The 20,575-nt window shown below is 37.9% G+C and overlaps 1 protein-coding gene across 1 annotated transcript in view; it reads left to right on the forward strand.

Moving 5' to 3' along the window:
* LOC148123062 (vomeronasal type-2 receptor 26-like) overlaps nt 1-20,575 on the forward strand; it is an 84,622-nt gene that overhangs the window by 14,126 nt on the left and 49,921 nt on the right. Inside the window, exons 2-3 of the mRNA XM_087897992.1 lie at nt 12,240-12,531; nt 13,803-14,618. Coding sequence (XP_087754118.1) covers nt 12,240-12,531; nt 13,803-14,618 — 1,108 coding nt within the window. The remainder of the gene's footprint in view (nt 1-12,239; nt 12,532-13,802; nt 14,619-20,575) is intronic.

Below are 20,575 nucleotides of genomic sequence, written 5' to 3' on the forward strand. Positions count from 1 at the left end.
TTTATACTCTTACTTAATACTTTACACATGACTGCACTTCAAGATGTACCTTTCAAAACAGTAAGTAATTAAAATGTGTCCATATGAATGAGAATTAGGACATAGGTCGTTGAGCACAGAAAGAAGACCATGTGTAGATAAATAAACTTCTGTTCTGTAGGGCACATAATATATACTAATTTGCTATTCTATCTTACCAAACTACTTACTATAGCTCTTCAGGAAGGGAAGTTATAGTGACTAAACTCAAGCCACCTGCTTTTATGAAGACTTGACAATGGCAATCCCAAAAGATCGCCATTATGACATGGTCTCACTAATGCACATTCAGGGGATGACAGAGATGACTATGGGAGCTTTCTCTTGGGTCTTTACATTAGCCCTCTGCCTCTCAGCTTTAGTCCTTCCAAATGCTACTTCACAAAGTTCCCTTTCTCCAGTGTTGTCTCCTCTTTGGGGTGTTTGTTTTCTTCCCTTTTGTTTCTTTCAAAATTATTGGTGAAATTAGAACTAATAGTTCTACTAAAAAGAACTACCATATTCCAGTCATTATACTTTGCAACAGAGGTAAGCACCCAGCCAGGTAGTGAGTCTGAGTTCCTCTTGTCATTTTCATCTACATTGCTCATATAAATGCAACTGTGATATTTAATGTAAGATATTTCCTATTCTCATGAAAAATTATAATAATTCTCTATATATGAGTCACATACAAATAGAAAATAAATATGTTTACATCTTTCAATTAAAGAATCTTCTTTTTTTATTTTTTATTTTTTTAGTAAATTTTATTAAATTATAAAAGTTTCCATTTCCTCCCCCTCTCCCAACACCCTCCCACTCCCCCCACTCCCCCCTCCTTCCCCTCCGTCCCCCAGGGCAGTCAGGGTTTCCTGCCCTGTGGGAAGCTCCAGCTCCCTCCCCCTCCCTCCAGGTCCAGGAAGGCGAGCGTCCAAACAGACTGGATCCCCAAAATCCAGCATATGCAGAGGAAACAGGTCCCAGTGTCATAGTCAATGGCTTTTCAGAAAGACCCCGGGCCAGCCACAGTCAGAGAATCCGGCCAAATTCCGAGAATCTGGCTAGAGCACGTCCTCGTTCAGTCCCAGTCCGGCTGGCCCTGGTAAACTCTCATCAGATACGTTCCCTTGTATCAGTGGGTGATAGCATCCCTCGCCTTACTGATTTCGTTTTTCATGTTCCTCCTCCTTCCGCTCCCCCTCCGGACCTCGGGGCGCTCAATCCGGTGCTCCAATGTGGGCCTCCGACTGCATAGCCGTCCTTCGCCAGAGGAAGGATCTATGGTGATAAGCAAAATATACATCAGTATGCAGTATGGTCATGGGCAACGGCCGATTCAGGCACCCTCTCCTCTGTCCAGAGAGCAATCTGGGGGATTTCTCCTTGGACCTGGGATCCCATATATAATCAAGTCTCCTGTAAACCCTAAAATGGCTCCCTTAGTTGAAATATATTGTTCACTGATCCCATATTCATCCTACCTCCCTCCCCCCCCCATCCCCGGCCACCAAGCTTTCCCCGTTCCTCCCCTACTCCCTTCTCTCTAGTCCTCTCCCCCTCCATCGACCCTCCCACCCCACCATGCACCCGAGGTTACCTGGGACTCATGTATATTTCCTACCTCCTGGTGGATAGCTAAATAATCTTCATCAGGTTCATCTTCTTATTTAGCTTCTCTAGGATCACGAATAATAGGCTCAAAGACCTTTAATTATGGTTAGAATCCACTTATGAGTGAATACATACCGTGTTCCTCTTTTTGGGTCTGGCTTACCTCACTCAGTAAAGCGTTTTCTATTTCCATCCATTTGCATGCAAAATTCAAGATGTCATTGTTTTTTACCGCCGAGTAAAACTCTAATGTATATATGTTCCACACCTTTTTTAACCATTCTTCTATTGAGGGGCACCTAGGTTGTTTCCATGATCTGGCTATTACAAATAGTGCAGCTATGAACATAGTTGAACAAATGCTTTTGTAGTATGTTAGGAAATCTTTAGGGTATATTCCCAAGAGTGGTATTGCTGGGTCCTGAGGGAGGTTGACTCCCAGTTTCCTGAGAAACCGCCACACTGATTTCCACAGTAGCTGCACGAGTTTGCATTCCCACCAACAATGGATGAGTGTTCCCCTCACCCCACATCCTCTCCAGCATAGGCTATCATTGGTGTTTTTGACTTTAGCTATTCTGACAGGTGTAAGATGGTATCTCAAAGTGGTTTTGATTTGCATTTCCCTGATCACTAGGGAGGTTGAGCATGACCTTACGTGTCTTCTGGCCATTCGAAGTTCATCTGTTGTGAATTCTCTGTTAAGTTCAGTACCCCATTTTTTAATTGGGTTAATTAGAGTTTTAGTGCCTAGTTTCTTGAGTTCTTTGTATATTTTGGAGATCAGACCTTTGTCTGATGAGGGGTTGGTGAAGATCTTCTCCCAGTCAGAAGGCAGCCTTTTTGTCCTACTGACAGTGTCCTTTGCTTTACAGAAGCTTCCCAGTTTCAGTAGATCCCATTTATTCATTGTTTCTCTTATTGTCTGTGCTGCTGGGGTCCTACTTAGGAAAAGGCCTCCTGTGCCTAAATCTTGTAGACTACTTCCCACTTTCTCTTCTATCAGGTTCAAAGTGGACGGATTAATGTTGATGTCTTTAATCCATTTGGACTTGATTTTTGTGCATGGTGATAGATATGGATCTACTTTCATTTTTTTACAGGTTGACATCCAGTTATGCCAGCACCATTTGTTAAAGATGCTTTCCTTCTTCCATTGTATACCTTTAGCTCCCTTGTCGAAAATTAGGTGTTCATAAGTTTGTGGGTTAATATCTGGGTCTTCTATTTGATTCCATAAGTCGACTTCTCTGTTCTTATGCCAATACCAAGCTGTTTTCAATACTGTAGCTCTATAATAGAGTTTGAAGTCAGGGATGGTAATGCCTCCAGAAGTTCTTTTATTGTATAAGATTGTTTAGGCTATCCTGGGTTTTTTGTTTTGCCATATAAACTTGATTATTGTTCTCTCAAGGTCTGTGAAGAAGTTTGATGGGATTTTGATGGGGATTGCATTGAATCTATAGATTGCTTTTGGTAGAATTGCCATTTTTACTATGTTGATTCTCCCAATCCAAGAGCAGGGGAGGTCTTTCCATTTTCTGGTATCCTCCTCAATTTCTTTCTTCAAAGACTTAAAGTTTTTGTCAAATAGGTCTTTCAATTCCTTGGTTAGAGTAACCCCAAGATATTTTATGCTATTTGTGGCTATCATGAAGGGTGATGCTTCTCTGATTTCCCTCTCTGCTTCTTTATCCTTTGTGTATAGGAGGGCCACTGATTTTTTGGAGTTGATCTTGTATCCTGCCACGTTACTAAAGGTGTTTATCAGCTGTAGGAGTTCTTTGGTAGAGTTTTTGGGGTCGCTTATGTACACTATCATATCGTCAGCAAATAACGAAAGTTTAACTTCATCCTTTCCAATTCGAATCCCCGTGATCTCCTTATGTTGTCTTATTGCTATTGCTAGAACTTCAAGCACTATATTGAAGAGGTATGGAGAGAGTGGACAGCCTTGTCGCGTTCCTGATTTTAGTGGAAAGGCTTTGAGTTTCTCTCCATTCAGTTTGATGTTAGCTGTCGGCTTGCTGTATATTGCTTTTATTATATTTAGGTATGATCCTTGTATCCCCAGTCTCTCCAACACCTTTATCATAAATGGGTGTTGAATTTTGTCAAATGCTTTTTCAGCATCTAGTGAGATGATCATATGGTTTTTTTCTTTCAGTTTATTTATATGATGGATTACATTGATAGATTTGCGTATGTTGAACCAGCCCTGCATCTCTGGAATGAAGCCGACTTGATCATAATGGATAATTTTTCTAATGTGCCCTTGGATTCGGTTTGCCAGTATTTTATTGAGAATTTTCGCGTCGATGTTCATGAGTGAGATTGGCCTGTAATTCTCTTTCTTGGTTGTGTCTTTGTGTGGTTTTGGTATTAGGGTAACTGTAGCTTCATAAAAGGAGTTAGGCAGTGACTCTTCTGTTTCTATATTGTGGAATACATTAAGGAGTATAGGTATTAGTTCTTCCTGAAAGTTCTGGTAGAATTCTGCATTGAAACCATCTGGTCCTGGGCTTTTTTTGGTAGGGAGATTTTTGATAACAGCTTCTAGTTCTTCACGACTAACAGGTCTATTTAGATTGTTCACCTGGTCTTGGTTCAACTTTGGTATATGGTACTTATCTAAAAAAATGTCCATTTCTTTTACATTTTCCAACTTTGTGGCATATAAACTTTCATAGTAAGATCTAATGATTCTCTGAATTTCCTCTGTGTCTGTGGTTATGTCCCCCTTTTCATTTCTGATCCTATTAATTTGCAAGTTCTCTCTCTGCCGTTTGATTAGTTTGCATAGGGGTTTGTCAATCTTGTTAATTTTCTCCAAGAACCAGCTTTTTGCTTCATTGATTCTTTGAATTGTTTTCTGTGTTTCTATTTTGTTGATTTCAGCCCTCAGTTTGATTATTTCCAGTCTTCTACTCCTCCTGGGTAAATCAGCTTCTTTTTTTTCTAGAGCTTTCAAGTGTGTTGTTAAGTCTCCAATGTGTGCTTTCTCTGTTTTCTTTAGGTGGGCATATAGTGCTATGAACTTTCCTCTTAGCACTGCTTTCATGGTGTCCCATAGGTTTGAATACGTTGTGTCTTTGTTTTCATTATATTCAAGGAAGACTTTAATTTCTTTCTTTATTTCTTCCTTGACCCAGGGGTGATTTAGTAGTTGACTGTTCAACTTCCATGAGTTTGTTGGCTTCCTGGGGGTACCATTGTTGTTGAATTCTAATTTTAATCCATGGTGATCTGACAAGACACAGGTGGTCACTAATATTTTTTTGTATCTGTGGAAGTTTGCTTTGTTACCAAGTATGTGGTCAATTTTCGAGAAGGTTCCATGAACTGCAGAGAAGAAGGTATACTCTTTCCTATTTGGGTGGAGTGTTCTATAGATGTCTGTTAAGTCCATTTGATTCAGTACCTCCAGTAAATCTCTTATTTCTCTGTTAGGTTTCTGTCTGTTTGACCTGTCCATTGGTGAGAGAGGAGTGTTGAAGTCTCCTACTATTAGTGTGTGTGGTTTGATGACTGCCTTGAGTTCTAGAAGAGTTTCTTTTACATATGTGGGTGCCTTTATATTAGGGGCATAGATATTCAAGATTGAGGCTTCTTCCTGATGAATTGTTCCTGTTATGAGTATGAAATGTCCATCTCCATCTCTTCTGATTGATTTTAGTTTGAAGTCGATTTTGTTAGATATTAGAATGGCCACACCTGCTTGTTTCTTAGGTCCATTTGCTTGGAAAACCTTTTCCCAACCCTTTACTCTGAGTAGGTGTCTGTCTTTGTGGTTGAGGTGTGTTTCTTGTAGACAGCAGAATGTTGGATCCTGTTTTCGTATCCAATCTCTAAGTCTGTGCCTCTTTATAGGTGAGTTGAGACCATTGATATTAAGTGATATTAATGACCAGTGATCGATGACTCCGGTCATTTTTTTGGGTAGTAGCGTGTATGTGTTTTCCTTCTTTGAGTTGTGCTTGTGAAGGGTCGCTAGATGTCTGAGTTAATGTAGGCAGTGTTGGGAATGTTGGATTCCTTGGGTTGTGATTTTCCTTCTAGTATTCTCTGTAAGGCTGGATTAGTAGCTACGTATTGTTTAAATTTGTTTTTATCCTGGAATATTTTGTTTTTTCCGTTGATAGTGAACAATAGCTTGGCTGGGTAAAGTAGTCTGGGTTTGCATCCATTGTCTCTTAGTTTCTGCAGTACCTCTATCCAGGACCTTCTGGCTTTCATGGTTTCCATCGAGAAGTCTGGTGTAAGTCTGATAGGTTTACCTTTATAAGTTACTTGACCTTTTTCCTTTGCAGCTTTCAATATCCTTTCTTTAGTCTGAATGCTTTGTGTTTTGATTATTATATGACGAGGGGATGTTTTTTTCTGATCCAGTCTATTCGATGTTCTGTATGCTTCTTGAACCTTCATAGGAATATCGTTCTTTAGGATGGGAAAGTTTTCTTCTATAATTTTGTTGAGTATATTTTCTGGACCTTTGAAATGCAATTCTTCTCCTTCTTCTACTCCTATTATTCTTAGATTTGGTTTTTTTATTGTGTCCCACAGTTCCTGAATGTTTTGTGATGAGAATTTGTTGGATTTGCTGTTTTCTTTGGACAGAGTGTTTAATTTCTCTATGGTGTCCTCAGAGTCTGAGATTCTCTCTTCTATCTCTTGTATTCTATTGGTTAAGCTTGTTTCTGAAGTCTCTGTTCATTTACCCAGATTTTCCATAGCCAGCCGGCCCTCGGTTTGTGATTTCTTCATTGACTCCATTTCAGTTTTCAAATCTTGAACTGTTTCTGTTACCTGTTTGATTGTTTTTTCTTGGTTTCCCAGAATTTCATTTACGGATTTACTCATTTCTTCAAACTTTTTGGTATATTTCTCTTCCAATTCTTTACTCATTTCCTCAATTTTTTTGTTATACTTATCTTCCATTTCTTTACGGCAGATTTTCACCTCCTGTTTAAGTTCCTCTATTATTTTCATAAAGAAGCACTTAGAGTCGATTTCTTCTATTTCTTCTGGAGTAGGGTGTTCAATTCTTCTAGTTTCGAGCTCCCTGGATTCTGGCGATGTCATGTTGCCTTTCAGGTTGTTGGAGGAATTCTTGCATTGGCGCCTGCCCATCTCCCCCACTCTGGATGAAACTCCTCAGCACTTTCTGGATAGAACTCCTCAGCACTCTCTGGGTAGGACTTCACAGCACTCTCTGGATAGAGCTCCTCAGCCCTCTCTGGGAAGAACTCCTCAGCAGGGCAACAGGGCTAGCTGGTCTTCCCAGGACCCAGGAGACAAAGGGCCCGCAGCAGTGGGGGGAGGGGAGGGGTCCCTTGGAACACCGAAGACCCTGCCGCAGAAGCTGAGGGGGGAAGGGCTGTCCTCCCTTCCCGGAGAGGCAGGCAGGCTGCCCAGGCTAGCACCCACTCACCTCTCTGGGAAGAACTGCTCCAAGAATCTTCTTAACAAGACATAATGGAACATGCCAGTAATTTCTGCATTTGGGAGATGAGGCTGGAGGATTGTTCATTTGCTACCAGCTAGGATACATACTGAACCTTCCATAAAATAGATTTATAGCAGCCCATGGTATCATAACATAATATAGCATGACACAGTACAGCATAATAGCATACTCTTAAATGTCAAGGCCAAAATATCATAAGGTTAGTATGAAAAACTTCCAAATAAACTTAATATAGAATAAATAGATTAGCAATATTCCTGTTACCTGGTATTTTTAGAAAGTTAGAAATTAATTTAAAGGCATAAAAAATTAGAGCAGTTTATATTCCTTTGATTTTTTTATACTTATTTATTAGGTTGGCCATGTATTCATCTTAAAGCTGGCCTGCTTTGCATATGGTTAGTGCATCCCATATGCATAAAAGATACTTGAAAATTGTATTTAACTATATAGAACATATAAATATTCTAGCTATCATTACTGTAAATATATAACACTTAAGCTATTTAAACTGCACAACTATGATACCTGATCATGCAATTATATGAAGTACACAGGATATGTACTGTGTCGGGGAGACCATCACATATACTGCTATTCCTCATAAATACTTGAATATATGAGAATTTTGGTATCTATGTGGAGTCTTCAGACAATCATTAAGGATATTACTTGTGTTATCAGATATTAGAGTATTTGAAGTGGTACCTTGGAACAAACAATTCTTCACTCAAAATATATTTATGAATTTAAATTAAATTGATTGCTTCTAACCACAGTTATCATAAGCAATTTAATTATGCTATATTCAACTTTGATCTATTACTTTAAGACATAAACTGAAAGAATTTGAATGAAGCATACCACTTATCATAAAAAGAATTACTTTTTATCTGAGCTAGGTCTCCATATATGTCAATAAAATCTAAAATACTTGATTTTATCTTCATATTCTGATGAGCACCTTGAAATAATTCTTGATATGTGAAATGGTCTTTAGTCTATAAACAACATGAATGAATGTATTTATTATATTTATTTAGCTATCAACCAAATTTCAATTAACAAACCCTGCTATTTTAAATAATATTTTCTCTTTCAAATGTTTATGCAGTCTTAGCCTTCAAAGTACTCTGTTTATTTGCACACAGTACCCGTCCTGTTGTCTTTTAAATAACAAAGATTTTCACTGTGCCTCAGACTATCTGATGCTTTGTCCATTTAATGAAAAATAAAAGCTAATTCTAAAAAAAAAAAAAAAATTTCCATTTCCTCCCATTTCCCTCCCCCTCCCCGCACACTTCCTTCCTCCTCCCTCTCAAGTCCAAAGAGCAGTCAGGGTTCCCTACCTTGTTGGAAGTCCATGATCCTCCCCCTCCATCCAAGTCAAGGAAGGTGAGCTTCCAAACAGACTAGGCTACCACAAAGAAAGTATATGCAGTACAATCGAAATCCAGTGCCATTGTCCTTGGCTTCTTTGTCAGCTCTTATTGTCAGCCACGTTCAGAGAGTCCGATTTGATCACATGTTCCATCAGTTCCAGTCCAGCTGGCCTTGGTAAGCTCCCATTAGATCAGCTCTGCTGTCTCAGTGAGTGGGGGCACCCCTCGTGGCCTGACTTCCTTGCTCATGTTCTCCCTCCTTCTGCCCCTCATTTGGAATTGGGAGCTCAGTCCAGGGTTCCAATGTGGGTCTCTGTCACTATCTCCATTCATTGCCAGAGGAAGGTTCTATGGTGGTATGCAAGATATTCATCAGTGTGGCTATAGAATAGGGCCAGATCAGGCACCCTCTACTCAGCAGCCCAAGGAACAAGCTGGGGATATCCCCTTGGACACCTGGGAACCCCTCTAGAGTCAGGTCTCTTGTCAACCCTAAAATGGCTATAAACTTCCCTGCTCCCATATATACTTCCTCCATCCCAACAGTCCCATTCCCCCAAGCTCCCCCCATCCTCCCCTTCTCACTTCTCTCTCCAACTGTCCCCTTACAAACACCCTACCCCCACCCCCAGTCTCCCAATTTTTGCCTGGCCATCTTGTCTACTTCCAATTTCTAAGAGGATAACTATATGTTTTTCTTTGAGTTCACCTTCTTATTTAGCTTCTGTAGGATCCCGAATTATAGGCTCATTTTTCTCTAATTATGACTAGAATCCACTTAAGAGTGAGTACATACCATATTGCTCTTTTTGGGTCTAGGTTACCTCACTCAGGATAGTGTTTTCTATTTCCATCCATTTGCTTGCAAAATTCAAGATGTCATTGTTTTTTACCACTGAGTAAAACTCTAATGTGTATATGTTCCACAATTTCTTTATCCATTCTTCCATTGAGGGGCATCTAAGTTGTTTCCAGGTTCTGGATATTACAAATAAAGCAGCTATGAACATAGTTGAACAAATACTTTTGTAGTATGATAGGGCATCTCTTGGGTATATTCTCAAGAGTGGTATTGCTGGATCCTGGGGTAGGTTGATCCCGAATATCCTGAGAATCCGCCACACTGATTCCCAAAGCGGTTGCACAAGTTTGCATTCCCACAACAATGGATGAGTGTTCCCCTTACTCCACATCCTCTCCAGCAAAGGTTATCATTGGTGTTTTTGATTTCAGCCATTTTGACAGGTGTGGGAAGGTATCTCAAAGTTGTTTTGATTTGCATTTCCTTAATCTCTAAGGAGGTTCAGCATGACCTTAAGTGTCTTTTTGCCATTTGAACTTCTCTGTTGAGAATTCTCTGTTTATTTCAGTGCCTTATTTTTTAAGTGGGTTAATTAGCATTTTAAAGTCTAGTTTATTGAGTTCTTTATATATTTTGGAGATCAGACCTTTGTCAGTTGCAGGATTGGTGAAGATCATCTCCCAATCAATAGGTCGCCGATTTCTCTTACTGACAGTGTCCTTTGCTTTACAGAAGCTTCTAAGTTTCATGAGGTCCCATTTATTCATAGTTTCTCTTATTGTCCGTGCTACAGGGGTTCTACGTAGGAAGTGGTCTCCTGTGTCCATGTGTTGTAGGCTACTTCTTACCTTCTCTTCTAACAGATTCAGTGTGCCCAGATTATTATTGAGGTCTTTAATGCATTTGGACTTGAGTTTTATGCATGGTGATAGATATGGATCTATTTTCATTCTTCTACAGATTGACATTCAGTTATGCCAGCACCATTGGTTAAAGATGCTTCCTAGACTAGGTTACCTGCTGCCTGATCCTATAGTACATAGCTTTCCTGCAATCCTGTTCTCTAAAAAGCCATGATTTTTTCTTTCTATCATGCTGAATTTGTGGCAGACTAAATACAGTACTCACATCCTGTGGAGTTTACTTGATGTCAATGTGCTATATTGCTAAATCTTTAAAAAATTGTATGTTGAAATTTTTATATAATTACTTTTCCTTTGTTACTAAAAATAGTTTGTATACAATATATTTTGATCATTTGTCCTCTACAACACCTCAACATTTAAAATATAATTCTCTTATTGCCTCCTTGTTACCTACTTCCAACTCTATCTTGTCTCCCAGGGCCATCTCCTCTCAAATTCATTTTTTATAATTATTGTTATTTAGAAAAATTCACACATATAAATAAATATATATATATAATATTATAGATATTATATAATATATAATATATATATATATATATATAACCAACTGAATCAATTGTTTGGTGTAGAGAATTATTTTGTGTCATTGGAAAAAATCGCAGTCTTTTACTCAAACGGAAAAAGAAAGGATTTATTCTAGAATCAAATTAGTATGATCATGGCCAGTGAACACAGATTTAGGTGACCCAAGATCCATGTTCCCTCGAGTGAACATTCTTAGCTTTTAGGTTGTTGGAAGCCAGTTCTCTGTTAAGTTAATAGATATCAAGGGAATTTTACTCATTAGTTATAGGAGATTAACTCACCTCCAGAGAAGTCTGTAAATGGCTGTTTATACTGATGCAGTTAGCCTGGAGTAAGGTAATGAGCTTCTAGATCAGCAAAATTCCAACATCTCTGCATCAATAAGTTGATATAAGCCAGTCACTGTAAACACAACTCTTTCCAGGAGTTCTCATAGATGCACTTATATACATGCATACATTTATACACATGTCATTCATATGCACACATGTATACATTTATACACATGTGTACATTTCTACTGTTAAACACTCAGTATTGAATAATCCCCAGAGCAGACTGATGTCTCCCTCTCTCAATAGTGACACTCATCAGTTATGAACAACAGATTCTCTCTTAACATAGCATCTAACTATAGAACTCAAAAACACATAGTATAAACAAATATCGTATTTTTTTTCTGCTGCCAACAGATCTCTAGGTAGAATCTCTCAGAGGAATCATGATTTCTCTTGCTTGCCTCCAGTAGGGCTAACCAGGCTCTCATCTAACCCAGGTTTTGAAAGTACCTCCTAAGAACCCCTCTTCAATCACCGAATACCAAAGTGAGAGAGACAATTTAGCCCACCTTCCTGTTTCCAAAGATTCCTTTCCTCTAAAATTGAGCATTCTTTTACTACCCTCATGGATTTGGGAGCTTTCCCTCTTTTTCATATTCTATTTGTACTTATTATTTTACTTTCTTTGTTTCTTTCACTGGCAGGACACTCTACTCACTCATATAATCTGAAAGTTTAGAGAACAATTTTTTCTTTGTGTACTAGTTTCTGAAACTTCATAAAGAATTCCTTTTTATGTGTACAATTGCTTTGTCTATGTGTGTGTGTGTGTCTGTGTGTGTATGTGTGTGTGTGTGTGTCTGTGTGTGTGTGTGTGTGTGCTTCACATGTGTACCTGGTGCCTGCAGAGGCCAGAGGAGGACATGGATCCCCAGAAAGAAGATGTTGCAAACTATTGTAACCCAAAGAGTGGTTTCTGTAACCTGAACCAGAATAATACACAAGAGCAGCAAGTTATTCCAGAAATGAATTATTGAAATATAATTCAAAATCCAAGAATTTCATTAGCCATGTCATGATGTTCCTGAGCTGTCGGCAGCTCATTCATACAGGTTTTACATGTAAGAAGAGAAATCAAGACTTAAAGTCCTCTTCTTGAATTTGCTAAGGAGTTTCTGAGAATAATGGCCTGACTGTGCTCATCATTCTGCCCCTCCTGTTTAGGAAAAGATGGAAGAACTATCCATATTTGCTGACCTTATACTTTGCCATTGAGGAGATCAAAAAAGATGCCCACCTGCTTCCCAACACGACCTTGGGTTTCCACCTCTACAACGCATTTGACTATCACTACAGAATCTTAGAAGGACCTCTGATGTGGCTGTCTGGAAGGAGTGCGTTTATCCCTAACTACAAATGCAAAACTCAACACAAAGCTCTTGCAATCATTGCAGGAGTCAGGCCTGAATTTTCTGCTGCAATTGGAACACTTTTAGAACTATACAAAGTTCCACAAGTAAGTTAATAATGTTCTGGTGACTACACTTACATAGAATACTATACCAAAAGAAAATGAAGAAGTTGTATATGATTACGTCCAGTGATTTAAAATTAAAGTAAGTGAATTACCTGGATTCTTCTATGATCAGTAAAGGAAAGAGTGTGGTGAAAAACATGAGCAGCAAATATTTGGATTTCCAAACAAATCACTTACTAGTACTGATGATTCTGTCTCCAAACATTGGCAAGATGTACTGTAGTAGATTATAACTGAGTGCTACTCACAAGTCAGAGTCTATAGCAGATAACTTACTTGCACAAGCTGAATCATAATAATCTCATACTTCATCCAATGGTTTATTGCTGACAGATAGAGGAACAGAAAGTCCAGGACATTTAAATAAATTTGGACACCCTCAAGGATATCACTAATGAAATGTTATAAGAAATTTATTTCTCATTCAGCAAACTAGATCTCTGAATAGCACTCACAGAGAAGAACTGCTCTAATAAATCCCCACACTGGCTCTTGCCAGGCACTTTTAAAGCAAAGCAGCCATCATTAGGCATCACTACAAACAGAAAAACATTAGATGAGGACCATGTTCAGGAGTAATCAACATTGGAAAATCAGACAGTGCAACACTGATTATTATCACATAGTTAGTAAATAATTGATAAATGTACTGGATCCTGATGTAAGAAAAATGATATACGTGATAATTTTTATCATTCTCAGATACTCACATCTTATATTAGTTGCTCAGTGATGACTCATCAAATCTATCATTAGGGAAGGAGGAGGCAACAAAACATGATGATGTTCCCCTCGATCTTCATGCCTTGCTCTTTTCTAAATGCACAAGCTAAATCTATGCACAAATTTGTTATTTACTTTCCTCAAACTAGAGGTTGTAGTAAAGACATTGATATGTAGTCAGACTGCAGCACTTGGTAATGCTTCTGCAGTCTTTCTCTAAAACAGATGCTCTGTTCCATTGTTACTGAAACAATAGAATTCTATTGTACCTTTCAAATCTGTCATGAAAAGCATACTGATCATTTCTTAGGTGCTTCAGAACTTTTAGTAGCTTTGGAGCCCATAGTACTTGAAATGACCATAGTGCATTACATGATGAGAGAGAGAAGCTAATCTCACAACAACACTCTCCTCACTAATCTTCAGTTCCCTGATCTTCTCTGTAAATAATAAACTCATTTCCACTCTAAGGGAGATAACTTTGAATACCTAGAAACTCAGAATCACTATTTTGTTTCCATCATTAGGTCTCATATGGATCTTTTGATTCTGCATTAACTGGCAAAGATACATTTCCATCACTTTATCAGATGTCTCCAAAAGACAGAGCTCTAATCCAAGGGGTGATCGCTTTATTGCTGCACTTTGGCTGGAAGTGGGTGGGGCTCATTGTGTCTGATGATCTAAAAGGTAAGGAGTTCAGCTCTGGCCTGAAATCAGAGATGGCATCAGAAGATATCTGTGTAGCTTTTACTGTAAAACTCCCAGCTAATTGGAAGATTTACTCAAAATCTGAGTTTAGGTTGCTGAAGTTAAATCAAGATACACAAGTAAACGTGTATATAAACTATGCTGATATGAATGACATAGTGCTTTTATGCTACATAAATGGATTCATGTTAAACAGAAGGAAGGTGTTGATCATGACGAAGCCAGAGTTATTTTACTTAGATTCTGAATATCGTGAGCTGAATGATGATTTTGACATTGTTGGAGAAAGCTTATCATTTTCAAAACATCAAAATATCCCTGGATTCAAGCACTTTATCGAAGCACTTATGCCCTCTCAGTACCCAGAAGATCTTTACTTTCATAAATTCTGGTGGGACATATTTGAGTGCACACCTCTTCCCTTATATTGTGGAACGTATATACCATGCCCACCAAATATATCTCTAGAGACTAAACAAGAAGAAAAGGTTGTGATGGTCACTTCTGAACCCAGGGTTTCCATATGGAATGCAGTGCATGCAGTAGCCCATGCCCTCCATAAAATGCTTTTGAGTAAAACAGAAATAGCATGTCACAAAGCTGCAAACAAGGACAAGCTTCTCCCTTGGCAGGTAAGTCTACCTCATAACCAAGTGAAACACTGGGAACTTATATTATTAGGTAGTAATTCATGGTATTCAAACACATAATACATTTTCACCTTATAATTAAAAGTATATGCAAAGTGAAAAGGGGTTCTTTCACAGTGGATGTGTATGTGTCTGTAAATATGGTGCATGCTTTGGGAAATGGTTGATTTACTTGCAAGGCATTAATTCTGTACATATTTCAGCAAATGGTTTCCTAGTTTGATCTGAAATTCTGTAAGACATTCAAAAGCAATTAATGTCAAAATTTGTAAATTCAATAATCATATTTATACATTCTCATGGAATATTTCTGATGTCACCACGTAGAGATATATTGACCACATTTAATCCAAGACCAAAGGGTTAAACTTTTTAAAAAGTAAAAATACCCTCCCATTGACTAAAAAGTATTTGATGAAGAAATTGCTTTTTATACTTTATTTACTCTGCTGCTATTTAATTAATTTATTTATATATTTATTTAGGGAAAAAACAGTCTTTTCTCATTTTACATACCAATACCAGTTCCCATTCCCTGCCCTCTTCTCACTCCCCACACCTTCCCCATCACCCATCCACTCCTCAGAAAGGGTAAGACTTCACACGGGGAGTCAATAGAGTCTACAACATCGCTTTGAGGCAGGATAAAGGCCTTCCCACCATGCCTTGGCTGAGCAAGGTATCCCTCCAAAAAGAATAGGTTCCAAAAAGTCAGTACAAGCATTAGGGGTAAATCCTGGTCCCACAACCAGGGACCCTACATTCTACCACAGCCATGCAACTGTCAACGATATTAAAAGTGCCTAGTTTGGTCCTATGCTGATTCACCCACTGTCAGAATGGATTCAGTGCGCTCCCATTCTCTCAGGTAAGCTGTTTCAGTAGGTAGCCCCATCATGGTCTTGACCCCTTTGATCATATTATTGTTCCACCCTCTCTGGGAACTCAGCTCAGTGCTTCATTATGAATTTCTGCATCTGCTTCCATCAGTTGCTGGATGAAGGTTCTATGATGACAATTAAGGTAGTAATCAATCTGATTACATGGGAAGGCCAGTTCAGACACCCTCTTTACTATTGCTTAGGGTCTTAGGTAGGGACACCATTGTGGACTCCTAAAAATTTCTCTGCTGCCAGGTTTCTTGATAGTCCCATAATGGCTCCCTCCATCAATACAGCAATTTTCCTGCTCCCCCTCTCTATCATTCCCCCATCTCTTCTATCCCATTCCCTCAAGTTCTTCTCCCCCTCCCATTCTCCCCTCCTCCTCCCTTTTAACCCCCCTTTTGCCCACAATCCCAAGCTTCTAATTTTCTCAAGAGATCTTGTCTATTTCCCCTTACCAGAGGGATGTAATATATGTATTTGTATGTTTCTCTTAGGGTTCTCATTAATACCCAGCTTCTCTGAGGTGGTGAACTATAGGCTTGTTATCCTCTGATTCACATCTAATATTCTTTTATGAGTGAGTACATACAGTGCCCCTCATTCTGGGTCTGTGTTACCATACTCAGAATGTTTTTTTTGCCATCCATTTGCATGCAAATATCAAGATGTCATTGTTTTTTACCACTGAGTAGTACTCCATTGTGCAAATGTATCATATTTTCTTTATTGATTCTCTGGTTGAGGGAAATCAAGGTTGTTTTCAGGTTCTGGATATTACAAGTAATGTTACTATAAGCATGGTTGAGCAAATGTTCTTTTAATGTAATCGAGCATCTTTGGGTATATGCCCAGGAGTGCTTTTGCTGGGTTTTAGGTAGGTTGATTCCCTTTTTCTAAAAAAGCACCATCCTGATATCCAAAGTGGTTGTATGACTTTGCACTCTGACTATCAATGGAGTTTTCCCTTTACTCCACATCCTTTCCAGCATAAGCTATCATTGGTGTCATTGATCTTAGCCATTCTGACTGGTGTAAGATGGTATCTCAGAATTGTTTAATTTGCATTTTACTGACGGCTAAGGGTGTTGACTAGTTTCTTTACTGTCTTTCGATCATCTGTTATTCTCCTGTTGAGAATTCTCTGTTTGGTTGTAACTGCAGTTTGAATTGGATTATTTGGTACTTTGATGTCTGGTTTATTGAAGTCTTTATATTTTGGAGGTCAGGCCTCTGTCTGTTGTGTGGTTGGTGAAGATCTTTTTCCATTCTGTAAACTGAAGATTTGTCTTATTGATATTGTCCTTTGCCTTCAAGAAAGTTCTCAGTTTCAGAAGGTCCCATTAATTTATTGTTGCTCTCAGTGTCTGTGCTGCTGGAGTTATATTTAGGAGGTAGCATCTTGTGCCCATGCATTTAAGGCTACATCACAATTTCTTTTCTATGAGATTCGGTGTGGCTATATTTAAATTGAGGTCTTTAATCCATTTTGACTTAAGTTTTGTACATGGAGATAGAGATGGATCTATTTGCATTCTTCTACATGTTGACATACAGTTATGACAAGACCATTTGTTGAAAATGCTTTCTCTATTCCATTGTATAATTTTACCTTCCTGGTCAAAAATCAAGTGTTCATAGTAGTGTGGATTAATTCTATCATCTTTGATTCAGTTCCATTGGTCTGACTGTCTCTTTTTATGTAAAAAGCAAGCTATTTTCATTACTGTAGCTTTCTAATAGAGCTTGGTGTCAGGGATGGTGATGCCTCTGGATGTTCCTTTACTATAAGGGTTGTTTGTAGTTTGGGTTTTTGTTTTGTTTTGTTTTTCCATATGAAATTGAGCATTGTTATTTTGAAGTCTGTGAATAATTATGTTGGGATTTTATTGGGGAATGTATTCAATCTGTAAATTGATTTTGGTAGGATTGTCATTTTATTGTCTTATTCCTACCTATTCAAAAGCAGGAGAGATCTTTTGATTTTCTGATACCTTCTTCAATTTCTTTCTTCAAAGACTTAAATTTCTTGTTGTCCACACTTTAACTTCTTTGCTTAGTGTTAGTCCAAGATATTTTAGGTTATATGTAGCTATTATAAATGGTGATGTTTCTCTGATTCTTTCTTAGCACTTTTATCATTTCTATACATGAGGGCTATTGACTCTTTTGAGTTAATCTTGTATCCTGCCACATTACTAAAGGTGTTTATCAGCCATAGGAGTACCCCTATAAAATTATTGGGGAAACCTATGCATACTATCTTGTCATCTGCAAATAACCAATGTTTGACTTCCCACTTTCCAATTTACATGCCCCTGATGCCCTTTTGTTGCCTTATTGGTCTTGCGAGACCTTCAAGTGTTATGCTGAATAGATATGGAGAAAATGGACAGCCTTGTCTTGTCTCTGATTTTAGTGCAATATCTTTGTGTTTCTCTCTATTTAGTTTGATGTTGGATGTTGGCTGTCTGTATATTGTTTTGTTATATTTTGTTATTTTCCCTAAATCCCTCATTTCTTTAAGACCATGAAGGAGTGTTAGATTTTGTTGAATGCTAATGAGATGATCATATTGTTTTTCTTTTTCAGTTTATATGGTGGATTATATTGATAGATTTTCTCTTATTGAACAATCCTTGTATCTCTAAGATAATGTCAATTTTATCATCATGGAGGAATTTTTTATGATGTGCTCTTGAATTTGTTTTGCCAGTATTTTATTGAACATTTTGCATCAATGTTCATGAAGGCAATTGGTGTGTAATTCTCTTTCTTAGTTGAGTCTTTGCATAGTTTGTATATCAGAGTAATTGTGGTCTCATAAAAAGAGTTTGAAAATGTTCCTTCTATTTACATTATGTGGAACAATTTGAGGAGTATAGGTATTAGCACTATTTAGAAGTTATGGAAGAATTCTGTGCTGAAGGCATTGAGTCTTGGGGTTGTTTTGGTTGGGAGAATTTGATAACTGCTTCTATTTCCTTAAAAGGTAAAAGGTCTATTTAAATTGTTCAGCTGGACTTGATTTAATTTTGATAAATAATATTTATCCAGAAAATTGTCCATTTCTTTTAAATTTTCGAATTTTGTAGAGTACAGGTTTTCAACGTTTGACCTAGTGATTGTTATGATTTCCTCATGTTTGTTGTTTTGTCCCCCTTTTCATTTATGATTTTGTTAATTTGGATGTTCTATTTCTGTCTTTTGATTAGTTTGGATAAGGACGTCTATCTTGTTGATATTCTCAAAGAGTCAGCCCTTTGTTTCATTGATTCTTTGCATTGTTTTATTTGTTTCTATTTTACTGATTTCAGCCCTCAATTTGATTATTTCCTGTCATCTCCTCCTCCTTGGTGAGTCTGTATCCTTTTGTTATGTAGTTTTCAGGTTCTGTAGTTTTCATGTTAAATTGCTAATGTGACATTTCTCCACTTTCTTTATGTAGGCAATCAGAGCTATAAACTTTCCTCTTAGTATTGCATTAATAGTGTCCCATAGGTATAGTTATGCTGTACACTCATTTTCATTGAATTCTAGGAAGTCTTTTTTTTCTTTCTTTCTATCTTGACCCATAGGTGATCAAATTCATTATTGTCCAATATTCATGAGTGTGTCAACTTTCTAAAATTTGCATTCTAACTTTAAGTCATGGTGATCCGGTAAGATACAGGGGGTTATTCCAAATTTTTGTATCTGTTGATGCTTCTTTTGTTAATGAGTATATGGCCAGTTTTAGAAAAGGATCTATGAGGTGCTGAAAAGAAGGTATATTCTTATGTGTTTGGGTGAAATGTTAGTAGATGTTTGTTATGTTCATTAGAGTCACGACATCTGTTAGTTCTCTTATTTCTCTCTTAAGTTTCTCTCTGACTTATCTGTCCACTGATGAGAGTGGAGGGTTGAAGTCTCTTGCTACTACTGTGTGGGGTTTGATGTGTGAATTAAGCTTTAGTAATGTTAATTTTACACATGTGGGTGCTCTTGTAACATAGATGTTCAGAATTGAGACTTCCCCTTGTTTCATTTTTCCCGTGATGATGAGTATGAAGTGTCCTCCATCTCTTTTTATTGATTTTAATTTGGAGTCTATTTTGTTGCATATTAGGATAGCTATGCCTGCTCGTTTGTTAGGTCCATTTGTTTGGAAAATCTTTTCTCAGTCCTTTACTCTAAAGTATTATCTGTCTTTGTAGATGAGGTATGTTTGTTGTATGTAGCAGAAAAATGGAATCTATTTGTGCTCTTGTTAGCCTGTGCTTTTTTATATGTGAATTGAATCCTTTGATATTGATATATTTATGACAAGTGGTTGTTGATTCCTGTAATTTTTCTCTTACAATAATTGTGTCATTTCCTACTGTTGGGTTTGATGGTATGAGGTGATCTATTTCCTGTGTTTTCAGAAATATAACTGGCAGCCTTGTGTTGGAATTTTCCCTCTAGTTCTTTCTGAAAGACTGGGTTAATGGATAGGTATTGTTTAAACCTGGTTTGTCATGGTTTCCTCCATCTATGATGATTCAAAGTTTTGCTGGATAGAGTAGACTAGTCTTAAAACCATGACCTCTGTAAGAGGTTCTTCTGTCTATATGATGCTTTCATTGGTTAAATAAAAAAAAACTACCTTGGCCATTTGATAGGGCAGAACTTAGATAGGTGGACTAGACTGAACAGAATGCTGGGAAGAAGGACAGACAGGCAGATGCCATAAATCTCCTGCCTGAGATGGACGGATGTTAGAATCTTGCCAGTAAGCCACAGTCATGTGACAATACACATGTTTAATAGAAATGGGTAAATCAAGATGTAAGAGTTAGCCAGTAAGAGGCTAGAGCTAATGGGCCAGGCAGTGATTTAATTAATACAATTTCTATGTGGTTATTTCGGGGGGTAAGCTAGCAGGGCAGCCAGGAGAAAAAGCAGGCCCACTCATCCCACTACAAATCTCTTAGTGTCTAGAGCACATCTGTCCAGGATCTTCTTAATTTCAGGATTTCCATTAAAAAGTCAAGTTTGTAATTCTGATAGGTCTGCCTTTATATGTTACTTGAT

Source organism: Myodes glareolus, chromosome 2 (assembly GCF_982192425.1).
Source record: "Myodes glareolus chromosome 2, mMyoGla1.1, whole genome shotgun sequence".
NCBI classification, from domain to species: domain Eukaryota; kingdom Metazoa; phylum Chordata; class Mammalia; order Rodentia; family Cricetidae; genus Myodes; species Myodes glareolus.